The sequence below is a fragment of the Taudactylus pleione genome, unplaced genomic scaffold, assembly GCF_031769625.1.
Source record: "Taudactylus pleione unplaced genomic scaffold, aTauple2 ptg000446l, whole genome shotgun sequence".
Taxonomy (NCBI): domain Eukaryota; kingdom Metazoa; phylum Chordata; class Amphibia; order Anura; family Myobatrachidae; genus Taudactylus; species Taudactylus pleione.
In genome coordinates this window covers 1,899,211-1,916,562 of record NW_028284848.1, presented here as the reverse complement: position 1 = coordinate 1,916,562, position 17,352 = coordinate 1,899,211, and the positions used below count along the sequence as shown (strand labels likewise).

Here is a 17,352-nt window from a genome sequence, read left to right as displayed (position 1 = left end):
ACAAGTTGCCCGTTTACGGGTCAAGGACAAGAGACGCAGGCGCCTGTCTGGTAGACGCTCTGTCGGTGAAATGGACGTTTCACCTGGCGTATCTGTTTCCTCCGATATCCTTACTTCCTCGGGTTCTGCGGAAATTCAAGCAGGACGGAGGCACGCTCGTGCTGGTGGCTCCGGCGTGGCCCAGACGTCCTTGGTACTCCGATCTGAGGTGCCTCTCCATCGACGCTCCGTACCTTCTTCCTCAGCGTCGGGACCTGTTGTCTCAGGGGCCCTGCCTTTACCCGGATCTGGGTCGGCTGTCTTTGACGGCGTGGCTCTTGAGACAGCCGTCTTGAGGTCTCGGGGTTTCTCCAGTTCAGTGATTGGTACCATGCTTAGGGCACGCAAGCCTGCCTCTGCGCGGATTTACCACAGGGTGTGGCGCACTTATTTTCAGTGGTGTGAATCCAGAAACTATGATCCGCAGGTGTTCCGGGTTTCCAGAATCTTGGAATTTCTTCAATCGGGTTTGGACCTCGGCTTACGCCTGGCCTCTCTGAAGGTTCATGTGTCTGCTTTGTCCGTGTGGTTTCAGCGACGGATTGCTACACTGCCAGATGTTTACACCTTTTTCCAAGGTGTTCTCAGTATCCAGCCTCCCTTCGTGCCTCCGGTGGCTCCGTGGGACTTGACGGTGGTACTGAGGGTCTTGCAGGGTCCTCCTTTTGAGCCGCTTGAGTCGGTGGAGCTCAAGTGGCTGACGTTTAAGACCATTTTTCTCCTGGCAATTGCTTCGGCCAGGAGGGTTTCAGAATTGGGGGCGCTTTCCTGTCGCCCTCCTTTTCTGATTTTTCACCAGGACAGGGCAGTGCTCCGCACGCGTCCTGAGTTTTTGCCCAAAGTGGTTTCAAAGTTCCACATTAATCAGGAACTTGTTGTGCCAGCTTTTCAGTCACCTGATCTTTCTGCTGGTGAGGCTTCCTTGGATGTGGTCCGGGCACTTAGAATCTATGTGGACCGGACTGCTTCGGTTAGGAAGTCGGATTCTTTGTTTGTCCTCTTCGGTTTTCACAAGAGGGGTTGGCCTGCCAACAAGCAAACGTTAGCCCGTTGGCTTCGTTCAGTTATTTGTGAGGCTTATGCGCTGGAGGGTTTACCTGTGCCAGCCTCTGTTAAGGCTCATTCCACTCGTTCTGTGGGTCCCTCTTGGGCTGCTAGACGTGGCGCCTCCGCTGTTCAGCTGTGTAAGGCGGCTACTTGGTCTTCAATTCAGACGTTTTTGAGGTTTTATGCGTTTGACACCTTCGCCTCTCAGGATGCATCCTTTGGGCGCCGGGTACTCCTTTCAGCACAGGAGCGTCCCCGCCCTTAGTTGAACTGCTTTGGGACATCCCCAAGGTCAACCCTGTGGACCCCCTATGGACCCTGAAGTAGAAAACAAGAGATATGGTAAGAACTTACCTTTGTTATCTCTGTTTCTACGAAGTCCATAGGGTCCACAGGGCGCCCGCCCTGACGCACCTGGCTTCAAATGGGCTGTGTGGCTGGTCACCGGTTTTCCGTCTCCCATTTCTGTGAGTATGGTTTCTTGTGTGTTCCAGTCTTCCTTCTCTCTGTTTAGTCTCCTCCTCCGGCCTTAGCTGCTTACCAACTGAGGTGCCTGTGGCCGGGGCGGGGTATAGAGGAGGACGGACCCAAGTGCATCCTGGGAGCAGCAAAGCTTTAACTGCGTGGTGCCCGTGGATCCAGATCCAGCTATACCCCAAGGTCAACCCTGTGGACCCTATGGACTTCGTAGAAACAGAGATAACAAAGGTAAGTTCTTACCATATCTCTTGTTTTTCCTGCGCCGAAAAATCGGGACTGACGCGGAAACACTGATTCAGCGGAAACTGTGGGTGTTTTCCCACTGCGTGCGAGCCCGATTTTGGTGTGTTTTTCCGCTGACTTTACCGCGCTGCTCCATGAGCAACAAGGTTCAGTCTAACTGCGGGGACTCATGCGTTGGCTAATCCCCGCTAATTGAATAGCTTCGATAGGGTGCCTTGAGGACTGAGTTTGGGAACCTCTGCCTTATGCTGGCATACACGGCCAGATAAAATGTCTGTCAGACCGACAGACATTTTATCTGGCAGCCTGCCAGCCGCAGATGTCGCCGGCATACACTGTGAGACTTCTCTGTGTATTCGGCAGACATCCGCGCTCCGCCCCCGGGGGAGGAGACATTTCCCTGTTCCTTCCGTAGGAGGAACACAGGAAATGTCTGTCTGTCGGCCGCGGCTGGGCATACACTGCCCGATGCGGCCGACCGTTTACCGGGTAAATGTTGCATCGGACGGGCATGCTGGACAATCCGGCATGCCCGACCGAGCAATATTTATCCCTCGGTCGCCCGCACACACACTACAAATATCGGGGCGATCCGCCGATATCAGGCGGATCGCCCCGATAATTGTAGCGTGTATGGCCAGCATAAGATTTTAGTCTGTAAGTTGGGGCTGTTGTCATGGCCGCTATAACAGGTTGATGTATGCCCTTTGTACACATGCTCCTACTTTTACAGAAAGGTCTAGTATGTGGCGGGTACAAATTGTGGCTGCCAGTGTGCTAGGGCAATATGTCCAAGGGTTGAAGAGTAATTTTGTCAATTTGGGCAGTATAATATATAATTACCCAGATTTGAAGGCGCACTGAAGGTCACCTTTTTTAGATATGAACCATGAAGGTGAAAATACATTATTCAGTCAGTGACCCTGGTATTGTATTGCAGCTCATACATTTTATAGCATTTCTCACTATTATAGAGAGTAAACTGCTGTCACTTTTTAGGACAGTGTATAGATTAAACCTAACTGCGGCATTATATGCTCAGCCAGCTCCCAATATCTATAGAGGAAACCTGCAAAGCTATTACTCGCTGTGCTTGCTTGGACAGAGACTGCTGGTTGGTATTTAGTGAAGTGTAAACAATTCTGTTATTTAATGTAAATTAATCAGCTCAATAATATACAGCCTTTAATGTCAAAGTGGTTTTAATTGTAGTCTTGCTTTATATGTGTGCACTTCACCGGAATCACACCTGCTGACATGCCAGTCCCATGGCTCTCACATTTTGTGCTGCAACATTGCTGGCTCTTAATAGTTTACCCTGTCTCCCCCAAAAAAGTATAAGCTGATAAGGAGCTTGAGATTCAGCAAAGTTCAAATAAGATTGAGATACATTTTAAACTGTTGTGTATATTTGAACTGTGCAGGTGTTTTATTTTTCTATAACAAAATGTTGGTTTTCATAAGGTTGCTGTAGTAATCCATTAAGTTATGGACAATACTTTACTTTAAATACTCCTCTATGGGGGCAGTTCAATTCCCAGCGCGGTGAGGTACCTTAGAGAATGAGTGCCCTGAGCTTTTTAATTGGCTGCGCTGTAAACCCGCAAGCGAAAGGATTTTGCGCACACCCTCCTGAGGTGCAAGCACAAATCCGACTCAACTAGCGCATCGGGGCAGCATCGTGCCCAGCACTCAAGTCTGAAAATGTTGTTTAGTGCAACTAAGCCCCGGACATTAGTCACAATAAACTGCATCTCTTGACTTAAGTGTAGGACGTGATGCTGCAATTGAATAGCTCTGGGCACTCATCTTGGGAAATACATGCTGGGAATTTAAATGTCCCCTATGGAAGAGAATTCAATTTAATGCGATGTTGAATAGTGCAGGAAATGAGTGCCCAGAGCTATTCAGTTGGCCGTGCTTTAAGGAGGTTTGCTCACTCCCTCCTGAGGTGTGAGCAGAAATCCGATTAAACTAGTGCCGTAATGCTAGTAAAGGGTTTACCGCACGCGCTAACAGTATCCCGCTCAATACTCCAGTCGGGAAATACAGTTTATTGTGACTAAATCCCAGGCATTAGGCACGGTAAACTGCATATGCAAGTTCCATACGCCGATGCAGACAGTCTAATATCTCTCTGCACTCCCCATAGCTAATCAACATTGAATCCAATTGAATTCCTCCCTCTACTGGTTACATATATCTTATGATGACAGATAAGAACCACTTTGCCCATCCAGTCTGCCCTATTTTACCTTTTGGTAACCTCAACCCTGTGTGATCCTCAGTTCTTTATAAGGTTATATCATATAAGTAGCAGTGTGGTTAAGATTTTTTATATAAGCATCAGCATTGTTGTCTGGGAGTAAACCTTTCCTATTAATCTGCAGCCTCTTATTTATGAAGTATACATGAGCAAGCTATTCAGACTACTATCCATGTAGTGCGAATAGTATTTTATTTACCTCAATGTCATGGTTTATAAAACCAGTACCAGGACACAGTCCTTTAGAAAATGTATTTTTTTTTTTTTTTTGACATATTGAAAATCCTAATTCCTACATTCCTAGAGGAGAATTCAAATGTTTTCATCGGCAATTCTGCCTGACGAAGCAATTTCATTGTTGCTCCCTTCGGGCGCGATAGCCGCCAGTGCCAGCAGAAATGTGCTAAAAGTTTGTTGTTTGGGAGCAAGCAGTAGTTTGGGCACCCTAACCAGGACTTTAGATGGATTTAGCTGCTTTATACAGCTAAAATCTTCTAATTGGGCACAATAAAGCATTAGCGCCTAAAAACAATTGAATATCGCCACCTGATCTCCAGTCACTTTAGACGGGAAATAGGCTACGGTAAGATGATTCAGTCGCCCCCTTATTTTCTGCCACATTGACAGGAACCTTTGTGAATTACTGGATATGTCTACTCTGGCCACCCACGTGTATGACAAGCTGGTCTAGCCACTCTGACACAGACCGATCTTGCCAGTCTCTTAGAGTTCAAAAGATTTCAAAGCCACAATATGTTTTTGTTAACATATAGGGGGCAATTCAATTCTTCTCGCATGCGTCACTGACACCTAAACGGAGCAATTATTGAATTGCTCCGTTAAACGTCTAAAAAACAATTGAATCGCCCCCTGGAGATTGAGTTTGGGTATATAATGGAAAGTCGTGGTTGCCAAGTCAAGAATGACTCATTCATCTGTCTCTACCTTCCATTATGTCCTTGTTCCAGCTATACCATACCATCGGTAGCAGCAAGGAATGGCCAGTTGTAAGTGAAGGCTTTCGATATTGGGCATTGTTTTTGCTTTACAGTAGCGACACAATTTCCCCATCAGCAGCCACACTTAGGTTTCAGTTACTTATACATTTCTTAGATTAAAAGTTAATTTGGGTAGTACCATCTTTATCTGCTGTTTTGTGATGATGATGTATGTTTGTTTTATTATTTCCCTCCACGTACAGTGCTACAAATCATTTGACGATTTCTAAATAAGACTATTATAATGCATGTAACAATTGAAAGGGAAATTGGGACAGTATCCATTCAGATGAAAGGTCAAGGAAAATTTGTAGACTAAGACATTGGACTTTACAGGAGGGTTTGAAGGCAGAGTATTTTCTCTGTGGTCTTTGAGGTTGAAGGCTAGACTAAAGGTGCGTATCCACAAGCAGATAGTGGAACGACGGTACGATTACAACATTGGGCGGTATTCAATTGTTATAGCGCACCCGATCTCCCATCTAAAGTGATGGGAGATTGCGGGGCGCTATTCAATTGTTGCTGTTTGGTCGCATAAAACAGCTACCCACGCTGGGCGCAAACATGAAAAGTGATGTTTGGGCATCCAAACATGTCACTTTTCGCCCTGGGGCTGCGAGCTGAAATGGTGCGCCGACAGCTGATCGCGCTCGACAGGAGAAACTATTGAATAGCTCCTGTCGGGCGCTTACAGGGGCGCAACTATTTGAATACCGCCCATTGTAATCGTACAGTCGTTCCTCTATCCCTTGCAATGCCTACACTGAACGATATGTCGTTCAGTGTAGACACCCTCCCTCATCCCTGAACATGGTCAATCTGTCGTTATCGGCAGGCTGTTCAGGCGATGATTGATGTCGGAAACGACCAGCGGGAGAGCGCATCGCTAGACGTTTCCGACATTTTCATGCCAGTTTTGTGCACGATTAATGAGCGATTGAAGTGTAACTATATCGTTCAATCGCTCATTTTAATCGGCAAGTGGATACCCGCCTTAAGAAGAAAGAGCATTGGAGCCACTTAATCAAATTCTGTTGGGGTATGATTGAGATTGGGACTGCCAGAACAGGGAAATGTTGAAATTGGATAGATTTTGTTGCAGTGAGGTGGAAAATTGTTGGAAAAGAATAGAACTGAAATTTTTGAAGGAATGAGTTAGACTAGCTAAAGTGGTTGTGGAATCCTTGCAGGTTATAAGCTGATGGTCTGAGTGAGGGGAAAGACTTAATAAAAATCATAAACTTAATAAAGTTAGGATAAAACCATATCAGGGTAAGTGGGCACCATAATGTGTGAGGGAGAATCTCAGAGAGGTGGAAGGAGAATGGAGATTGTTGAAATCTCCCAAAATAATGATGGGGACATTAGAGAACAAGAAATGAGTTGAGAAGACTGAGAAATGTTCAATAAACTGCTGGTTATCACTGCAACATGTGTGAATAGATAAATCTAGATAACCTATAATGATGGGAATATTAGTGAAGTAACGGGTGGTGAATATGCAGTGTGGCGTAGTGTTTGCTTGCAGGTACGGAGGCGTGGGTGAAGTGTAGAGACCACTGTGTGAAAGGGCTGCAGGGTATGGTTTGCTGGTTCTGTATAGTGGAGGCGATTCAATGCAGCGCGATGCAAATTAGCCCTGTGAAGGAGTTCCCGGAGCTATTCAGTTCTGTTGGCCGACTAAAGCATTTTTTTCTCGCACCCTCCTGAGGGTGCGAGCAGAAATCCGACTAAAGCGCCAACCATGATGCTGTTTTCCAGCTTAGCCCTGTGCTAACAGCCTCGCGGCTGGCACTTAAGTCTGAGAAGGCCGGCACTTTGACGCCAAAGCAGGACTTTTAGACGAGTTTAGCTATTACATGCAGCTAAACCCTGTCTGGGCACGACATGTGCGATATGCATGGTCACCCAAAAATAATTGAATATCTCACCGGACTCCCTTCACTTTGGACAGGAGATAGGGGGCAATTCAAATGTTTTATTGCCCCCTATGTGTCTTGGGAATGTGAGGGGGATATAGATTTGGCGATAGATCACCTGCTGCTAGAAGCAAAACAATTGAGAATATTAGGAAAAGGCCTTATTTTGTGCTGACCGCTTCAGGATATAAGCAGTGAAGAAGAAAAAAACTTTTTGAATGGGCATTATGGACAAAGGGGTGTAATGCAGTGGGTGGTGGCTAAGAATGTTTTGATTTCTAGCCATAATGCTATAAAGGGAAAATATGAAGATTTATTAAATAATGTTGGATTCGATAGTGGTTCGGAAATGATTGCCAGGACCAAAGCAAGTTCAATTTCTATAGCTTCTTATTATATTGGGTTGAACACATTTGGTTTCATTATTAGCCATAAAGACCCAGATGCAAAGACGATTTATGACTTTTACATAGTGACTTGTCAGTTCTATTATTTCCTTGTCATTTTGCCCTGGCATTCTGTAACAGAAAGTTATTGATATTTCATTCCATTATTTTCATAATTTACTAAGGTCACCTATTCTAATACAGCCCTTTTATTCTCAGCATTTACAGCCGAACAATACCAGCAACATCAACAACAACTGGCACTAATGCAGAAACAACAGCTTGCTCAAATACATCAACAGCAGGCAAATAATAATTCCTCTGCCAACACTTCACAGGTAATGCAGTTATCAAATATATTGTGTAGGCCCACTATAGTTTTAATTAAAGCATGAACTAGAATCGCTTTCCCAGCTATTGTGGTGTTCCTGATAGTATATTTGTTTGCCTTTGCTAGTTGCTTTGGTGATCTATTTAATGGATACCAAAGAAAGACAAAAATAGTTGCTTTTCTTTTTACGAAACATAAGTCTAGGAGGTTGTCTAGAACACTGCATATTTACCCTAGGACACAGTTCACCTGTCTGGCAGACAAAACACCCAGTGGCTGTAATGGTCCAACCATGCATGTGACAATATCCATTCCTTTCCTAAATACAACCTGGGGTATTATCGGAGATTGAAAAGCATTTAGTGCTGCAGTTGCACATAATAGGGCACTTGCATGTACAATACTCATGAAATGTTCTTTTTCTGCAGTCTTCTAACGCAGATTAGATGTTATCACTGGTTGGAGTGATCTGCAGTACTGAAATCGTTAGTCTAATATTTGGAAAATAATACATCAGAACTAATAGCTTTTTTTTTTCTTCTTTTCCCTATTAGGGTTTTGTTTCCAAAACATTAGACTCTGCTAGCGCTCAGTTTGCTGTTACAGCTTTGGTAACGTCGGAACAGCTGATGGCCTTCAAGATGAAGGAGGATGTTGTCCTTGGCATTGGAATGAATGGCATTCTTCAAGCCTCAGGTACGATGAGATTTAAAAGAAAATAAAAATGTAATCGAAATTATAATTCTGATATCAGTGTTCACTGTACTTTATTTTTTTTTCTAGGAGTATACAAGGGCTTACACCTCAGTAGTAATACGCCTGCAGCACTCGTACACACAAGTCAGTCGTCATCATCAACTGGTTCAGCCTTGCTACAGCCTTCCAATATAACACAGACTGCTAGTTCCCACAGCACTCTGAGTCACCAAGTAACTGCTGCCAATTCTGCAACAACTCAGGTTCTGATTGGGAATAACATCCGATTAACTGTACCCTCCTCCGTTGCCACTGTAAACTCTATAAACACCCTCAATGCACGCCATTTACCTAGGACTTTAAGTGCTGTTCCCTCATCTGCCTTAAAGCTGGCTGCAGCTGCAGCAGCAAATTGTCAGGTACCCAAGATGCCAGCAGCATCTTCTGTGGATGGAGTACCAAGGTAAGGGTCTCGTATACTTGTCACAATGTGTTCTGTTTAGTCCATTGTACTTAAAGGCTGTAATATCACCATCATCCTTTGTTTTTGGACAGGCTATGAAAGTCTTTTGTTTATGTAACAACTGTTTGCATTTCCTCTCCTTTTCAGTATAGGTTGCAGTTGTGAGATGGATAATATGTAACACTAAAAATAATCTTAAATTTGATATAGAATAAATGATGTTGCTCTGATTGGTGATGGATTTTTAACAGGCTAAAATAGAGCTTGTCAGGACATTCTCTATTAGTAACTCTTCAAACAACTAAGGAGAGGTGGTATGGTAAATCTATAGTAGGCCACATAGGGGGGCGATTCAGTTGTTTGCGGCACAAACCCTTTTCTTTGGTTAAGCTGCTTAACTCAGCTAATCCCATGCATCTCCACACGTATTAAGTGCTGGGCACGCTGCAGTTACAGTGCACCCTGCACTCATAACCAGTCCCAAATCCCTACTTTACGTGTATTTCGGCTCGCACCTCAGGACTGGTCGCTCAAACCATTGAATAGTCCCTGTGCAGTTTAGATGGGATCTACAAACAATTGAATCGCCCCCATAGTAATAACATGTGTTTCTATTTCTTAAGATGGGCATCCACTATACAATTTTCTGTCCGATATCTGTCCAATCTGGCTGGTTGGAATGAAAACCTGGTAATGAATGGGAGCAAATGACAGTCGATCATATGGTTTTAAACACTGAAAAAAGGACAAAAAAAATTGGTTAAATTTGTGTGTTTTAACCAATTTGTCTGAACAACCATTTTGGGCTATTTTCCAGTGTTTGTGAGCAAATGCACAATTGTCATTTGCTCCCATACATTACCAGGTTTTCATTCCAACTAGCCAGATTGGACAAATATCTGACAGAACATTGTATAGTGGATGCCCAGCTTAACTCCATTAAAGAGATTTTCTGGGTAAATTTAAACAAAAAAAAAACTTTACAGCCCTTTTCTCTATTCCAGTCCATTTTGTTGTATACTTTAGCCATTTTTTTTTCCCTCTTTAACAGTCTATCACCAACTTGAAACCGTTAACGTATTTCAGATGTTGATAACACACTAGTTTTACGTCCATATGCAGCCTCTATTCGACATAGTACATTCACCTTACAAGCTGTCGTGAACACTTAGCCATTGTAGGCTATGGAGCAGCCTGGGTTTGTGGAGAGTTGCATGTGCCTACTGTACACAGTACAGTAAGAGAGGTGGAGGAAAGCACTTGCAGTATTCCATCCAGTTAATGGAGTCCATCTCACTGCATCAAATGTGCATAGCTGGACTCTTGTGGGGGACAGCACATAAAGGTACTTCTGTACTTGCTCCTCTATACTGCTTAGTGAGCACCGGTCATCTGGTACCATAAATAGGCTTCGCTTAAGCGTATGAGGAATGTTCTAGAAGATAATAGAACAAAAATTGGGTTGTCCCAGACATCACAAGCTTCATATCAAATGCAGTAGGCACTGACACCTTTAGTGCAGGGGTAGCAACCCTGGTCCTCGAGAGCTACCAACAGTGCATGTTTTCCAGATCTCCTCACAGAATCACAAGTGTAATAATTAGCTCCACCTGTGTAACATGCAGAGTGCAGTGGAGCGGGTCATTGGCGCAGTGATGTTGTTGGTCACAGACCACTACATCACTGCCATGGAACTGTAAGAGCAGGAGGAAATCCGCATGACATATGATGCGACTGTTGGCAAAAGGCCAGCAAGCTGCAGTCGCATCGCCTGCAACCATGCCAGGTAACTGGTTACATTACTTACATTTGATGAGGCTCATATACAAAATCATAAAAAGATGAAGCTCTTGATATTAGAAGTCAAGATTGAAGTCTAAAAGTTGTTTGCATGGCCAGTGTCTAAGTGCCCCAGAGCTATTCCGTTCCCTACAGTGACTAGCCCCGAGGCTGCACTTATTGAGCACCTTTGGGATTTTATTTCCTTACTCTTCTGCATAATAATACTTAATGCTGTACAGGCCTCTGTAACTATAAGGTGTATGCATAAAATATTTACTGAAAAGCAGCTATAATCTGTCTCACTAATGCCTTTCTTTTTCTTTTAGAGAAAACCATGAAACAGAAAAGCCAGCATTGAACAGTATAACAGACAACACAGTAGCTATGGAAGTGACGTAGTTTCCACAGGAGTGGGGCTGCAGCCTTGGGAACTTGTTTAGGTGCTATGCATCAGTAGCATTATGAATGCAAGGGATGGTGGGAAGCGGTGCACTGCGTTTCCATGGCAGCTGTGGGGACTTGACAGCAACGCACATCTCTCATGCTTTGATTTCTTTTTTCGTACTGTTAATAGGAAAGAATAAACATCTGTAAATTATGAATACAGCAATTATCTGTACAGTACTGCATATTTGTAATACCCTTGTATATATGTTACTTGAATACAGAACTGTTCATTTGTGATGCTTTGCACTGTGGGGGGTAAAACGGGAAACAAACTGCAACAAAGTAAGAGTGAGATTGTATAGAGATGAGAAGTGTCATCACATCATGTGCATGGTGCGGGACCTGCTGTTTTATCTATTTATTGTGCCGTGTTTACAGGTTTTTGTACACTGTACCTTCATTGGTTCCTGTGCTGTAGTAAATGTGTTAGGTAGCTGTGGACTCCTTGGTATTTTGTAAATGGTATAACATAACTTGGTTCCCCACTGGGTCCCTGAGTTCTCTGTGTATCATGTGAAGAAATGGTGACATACATACAGAATCTAAGTAAAAGGCATCATTTATAAATGGGGAATGTACTACTAGGATCTTCCTGTCCTAATATCAGAAGTTACAAGATAATAATGAAGTCTCTCGAATCTTCCCATTCACGTATACGCCATGTGGCTGGTTTCCGGTACTTCAGGCACTAAGGTTTTGTTGCTGCTTTATAAACAAACCCCTCCTGCCCCATCTCCTCCTACACCAAAAAGTGTTAAATCAAGTATGCAAACTGAGTCCATTCAACTGGAGTTTTTTATGTTGTCTGCCCTTTTTTTTTCTTTTTTTAACGAAAAAAACAAAACAGAAAAACACTTTAAAAAATGTATTTTTTTATTGTGTAATTGTTAAAGACTTCATTCTTTACTTGTTCTTAAGGAAGAAAAATAATAAGTCTATAAGGGAGAAGAATGCAGTAATTGCTGTACGTGTATCATCATTCCAGTTTCTAGAACAGCCAGCTTTTTTCCTTTTTCCGACTCTCCAAAAGGCTGCAGATCCAGAACCACAACTTATCGGGTGCCTTCCTTTGGAAATATGAGCTCTCTTCTGTGAAGAGCACGGTACTATACAGACTACTAATGCTTTGTCAGTACCGAAGTCTGAATGCCCTGACCACTGGCATACATTATCCTTAAGGTTTTTAATCCCGCCTGGAAATACATTGTGAATGAATTGTCACAAAATTAAACCCAGGGCATTACATGTTGACAAACAAAATGTGTGGTGATGTTTCTTTTTTTTTTTTTTTTCTGTATTAATTTCAGCTCTAAGTTCATTGTCAATTTCAATTCAATGTTCTGCACTTGTTTCTTAAATGGAAGGAAAGAAAAGCTCCCACTAAATTAAGGAAAATATTAAAATACATAAAACTAAACAATGAGTTGCGTTTAGCTGTTGCTATGGATTTTTGATAATGTTTGGTGGGTACCCAACATTGTGTCATTTAAAGCCTCCTGTCTTCTGTGTGTGTTTTTCTATCAGGTTATTTAAAACCTTACACTGAGTTAGGCAACATTTCCTCCATTTCTTGTCTCAGAATGCCATGGTGGCCTGGCTAGCAATGCTAGCTGTGACTTCTAGTTCCACAACAGCAGAAGAGAGCACCTTACCTGATCAGTGCTAAGAGTGTGTAAAATGTATGTAAAGCTTTCTGTTCCATATAACACACTATTCTGCTAATCTCTTAAGGTTTGAAAAATATTTACAACATAACCCTGCTTTGTAGCTATCTTTACATTGGGAATAAGGGAATAGATATAGTACTAAGTAGAAGGGCATCACATGCCTGAAGCTGACCGGTCAAACAGCTGATCATGGATTCAAAGTCCTGAGTCAACCTTCCAGTGATCTTAGGGTTAAGCGCCTTTTGGGCCCACTACACCTAAGCTACACATTGCTGTACGGAAATATCTCCTTTAACATATACAGGCGTGTGCTAACCCTTAAAGTATGGAATTACCATGGCAAACAAAGCGCATTACCATCAAATCTCATGATAAACTAGTCATTTACCATGGTAATCCTCAGATGATTTTTCGCTCTCTAAAAAAAATCAAACATTCTCATATTTTTCATTGTATTCCATTATCTATGCCCATGCAAGCCGTCCTCCATTATATTTGTTTTTTCTTCTTCAGGGTACACAAGGATACCATGGGAATATTATGGTTGGAGACCAGGCACCAAACTGTTAAAGCTTCAGCTTCCAGGATGCCTCTGGTTCTCTTCCATATATACCCTGCCCCTAGCCATAGGACTCCAGTTGTTTGTTTGGTGTGGCAAGATCAAGACGCACCTTTGTAATGGGACTGCTCTGGCCAGTCCTAAGCTTTTATTTTGTTTTATTTTATATGTTTTTAGGGTTGGCAGTACTAAGTTTCTGAATTAAGACACATATACTATGACTCCTCTACCTAGGCCGGGCAGTAACACCAGTAACTGGGCTGGTGATTTCGGCGGGTCGTGGCTAAGTTTGCTATCTGCAATGCTGCGACCTGGACTGCAACTGGATGTACGGAGATGTTGGATAAGGCGATTCCTCTCTTATGGGGACTCGTGCGTGGCAGTACTTCTGGCGTCAGAAACGCACCAGAAGCTGCTGCTGCTGTCGGGGCCCGGTATTGTCTGCGTCCTCATCAGGACCTTATCGTCTTCTGCTGCCACGAGGCCAGCGTACCGGGCTGGTTAACACAGCGTACGGGAGGTAGGTTCTCCCCTGTTGCAGTCCCTACGAAGGGTTTGCGCGTCTGGGTTGCTCTGCCTACCCTCCATGTGTATATTAGACGCTCACAGTCCATGCTCTATACACCCTGTAGCTGTTGGTCTCAGGAGGGTTTGGGTCAGTCTCCATGTATACCTCTCCTTTTGGTTAAGGTATATAGGCCCTCATTCAGAGTCTCTCATAAGATGCGATCGGTCGCTTGCAAAAAGGGGCCGGGTATGCAAATCAAGCGATCGCTCTTTGCGCTGTAAGGACGCCCTTTATGTCTTACTGAGCAACGGCAGTTAGCGTATGCTGTACTGTAAAACCTCCCACCTGTCACTCACAGCACACGTTATCTCCGGGAAGAGTCTGATTAATCGTGAACATCTAGGGCCATCGGATCTGCTCACAGCGCTTGGGGTTGACCTAACCTACCCCAAGCACTGCGAGCAGTTCAGGCTAAAAAACAACCAAGTCACATGTGCGATGACGCTACTTTGCTAATTATGCACGCCCTTTAAACGCCGTTTTGGCGGCCAGACATGCCTGCGTTCGCACAACCACTCCCCGTTTACAAGCACCTTCCCCTGTTACCACCCACAAACGGCACTATCTGTCACTCAAAGCAGTGACCTGGCAAAATCAGATCGCAACGAATGACTTGTGCACGCGCACTGCGAATTATATGCATGTGCAGATGTGCGATTATCGCTCCCTGCGAGCGAGCCCTAACGAGAGACTCTGAATGAGGTCCATAGTGCTCTATATCCTAGCATTCTTTTGCGTTTGTGTAGTTGATTTAGAGTTGATTTGTAATTTTATTACATATGCATTGTAGGTGAATATTTGCTACCTGCTGTATAGACCCATACTTTTCTGTCTGTCAATAAGTATCACTGTTTTTCTCTCTATCCTCTTGGGGTGGAGATTTTTATCTGAGTACTTCGCATTCATTATGATTTTGTGAAGGCTGTCACATAACGGTGCAATTATTGCCTTTATTTAAAAATCTCAAAAGATAACTGGATACAGAAGGGGGAGCCCCCCTATGCTGGTGTAAATCATGTATGGTTTATTTGTCTCCTCAGGACATTAAAGCCACCTCACCAGTCTAGTTTACCTGTCCCTGGACAATAGCCTTCTTGGGTATCCTCTTTGTTCCAGGTAATGAAGCAGTTTGTGGATCCCACTATGCCTCCATGGATGGGGGTGTCCACAGCATGCTATGTTTGCACCTCCGATGCATTTTTCCTGGAAGGCTGCGCAAGTTATAGTTTTATCAGTCTGCTCACCATATGGATTCAGACATATTATCCGAGGAATCGGATGATGCCCAAGGTTCCTCTCCTGGGTCTAGTTCGGGGGGAGGAGGACCATCTGTCCACAGTGGATGTTCCTTCTTTGGTGAAGGCGGTTAAATCAATCTTAGACATTCAGGAACATGAATCAGCTCATAGTAAGAAGGCTCCAGTTTCAATCACCACCGGAAGGTGGTCAAAACGGAGTCTCCTATATCTGAACAGCTCACTGAGCACATGGATGAGGCATGGGGTAACCGTGATAAACTATGTGAATAAGAGAATGATATTGTATCCTCTCCCGGTTTCTGTATGTACTAAGCAAGGAGGTACCACCTCCTGTGGATGCACGTGTGACTCATTTAATTAGAAATGCTACATTGCCTATTCCGTCAGCATCTTCCTTGAAGGATTCCACGGATAAAAAGATTGATTTATATATTAAAACTATTTTTTCGTCATCTGTAGCTGTTACTCATCCAGCTATGGCTGGAGCCTGGATAGCCAAAGCTGTTAAGGAATGGATGGGAGCATTGGAAGATTCTCTACCAAATGCTGCAAGAGAACAGATTATGTATATTTCCTACATATGAAAAGCGGCATCCTATCTAGGAGGGGCTGCTGTAGATGCTGGAATTTTAGCTTCCAGCAGCTTCAATAGTGGCACAAAGGGCCCTTTTGGTTAAGAGCCTGGAAAGCTGATCCAGGATCAAAGAAGGCAATGGAAGTTTTACCTTTCTATGGAAAAGTACTTTTTGTAGCGGAGTTGGTTAAAATAGCTACTCTGACGGCTTCAAAGTCAGGTCTGCCATCTACGGCGAATATAAAGTCTAAGCAGGTCTCTTTTCGGTCCTTCCATTCTCAGGGACGAGCAAGGGAACAACCTTCCTCTAAGACGTCTAGTTTTTACAAAATATCAAGGCAACAAACTAAGAGGTCTGGCCCAGCAAGACATCCAGCTTCTAAGATGGACGACAAACCCTCCGCCTGATGGGGCTGGCCTCCTCTTGGGGGATCCCAGGGTGGGAGACCGACTTCAGTTTGTGGATTGTTGGTGTCAACAACAGATGCCTGGGTCTGAAAAGTGGTCTCAGGGGCTTGCCCTCACTTTCAGAAGGTATCCTCCCCAGAAGTTTTTTTTTTTTTTTGCATAGATCCTCCAGCAGATGCGTTAATGGTTTTGGTCCTTCAGAAAGCCATTCACTCCCTGCTGCAGGCGGGGGTAATAATCCTGGTTCCTGTTTCGAAACAGTGAAGGGGTTATTCCAATCTATTTCTGGATCAGAAACCGAATGGGGCTTATCATCCTAAACTAAATCTAAAAACCCTCAACAGGTTTATCCATGTACCCAAGTTTCGTATGGAAATTCTCCAATCAATTATTTTGGCATTGGAGCCAGGGGATTACATGGTTTCCCTGGACATCCTATTTATACCATCCCACCAGCAAATTTTACGGTTTGCTGTCCTTCAGCAACATTACCTATATCGGGCTCTACCCTTTGGCTTCTCTACGGCTCCCTGGTACTTATCAAAATAATGGCAGTCATGACGGCCTATCTCAGGCATCAGGGAATCGGAATTCTGCCATATCTGGATGACCTGATAATGGCGCAGACTCCGCTTGTTTTACAAAACCATCTTCAACTGAAAACATAGCCTGCTTACAAAAGCTTGGCTGGATTATCGATTGGAAGAAATCACTTTCTCCAACAAAGCAGATGGTACATCTGGGAGCTCTTCTGGATTCTCGGGCACAGACTGTGTTTCTGCCAGAGGATAATATTGTAGCCCTATCATTGCGAATACGCAAGCAAAGGGTATCCACTCTGTTAGCAATGCAGGTCCTGGGATCAATGGTATCCACCTTCGACATGGTAGGGTGTGCTCCGTTCCATTCCAGGCCTCTGCGAAGATTGATTCTCCCAAGTGGAAAGGACAGTATCTTCAAATAAAGTCCCAGAGGTTCCGTCTTACTCCAGAGGTTCGTCACTCCCTCCTATGGTGGCTGAGAAAGGATCATCTGAACAAAGGGTGCCCATTCTAGATTCCAAATTGGGTGCTTCTCACCACAGACGCCAGTCTTTGCGGATGGGGAGCCGTGACAGGTCATCACACTTTTGAGGGAAGATGGACATATCAGAAAAGTAATCTGCCAATAAACATTCTGGAACTGCAGTATACAAAGCACTTGTCATGGCACAGGACCTG

The 17,352-nt window shown here is 43.9% G+C and overlaps 1 protein-coding gene across 1 annotated transcript in view; it reads left to right on the top strand.

Annotated features, from left to right (window-relative positions):
* Positions 1–12,357, top strand: part of EPC1 (enhancer of polycomb 1) — a 69,339-nt gene extending 56,982 nt beyond the window's left edge. Inside the window, exons 11-14 of the mRNA XM_088447964.1 lie at positions 7,598–7,716; positions 8,264–8,405; positions 8,493–8,868; positions 10,977–12,357. Of these exons, the coding sequence (XP_088304090.1) occupies positions 7,598–7,716; positions 8,264–8,405; positions 8,493–8,868; positions 10,977–11,049 (710 nt within the window). The 3' untranslated portion in view covers positions 11,050–12,357. The remainder of the gene's footprint in view (positions 1–7,597; positions 7,717–8,263; positions 8,406–8,492; positions 8,869–10,976) is intronic.
* The last annotated feature ends 4,995 nt before the right edge of the window (positions 12,358–17,352 follow it).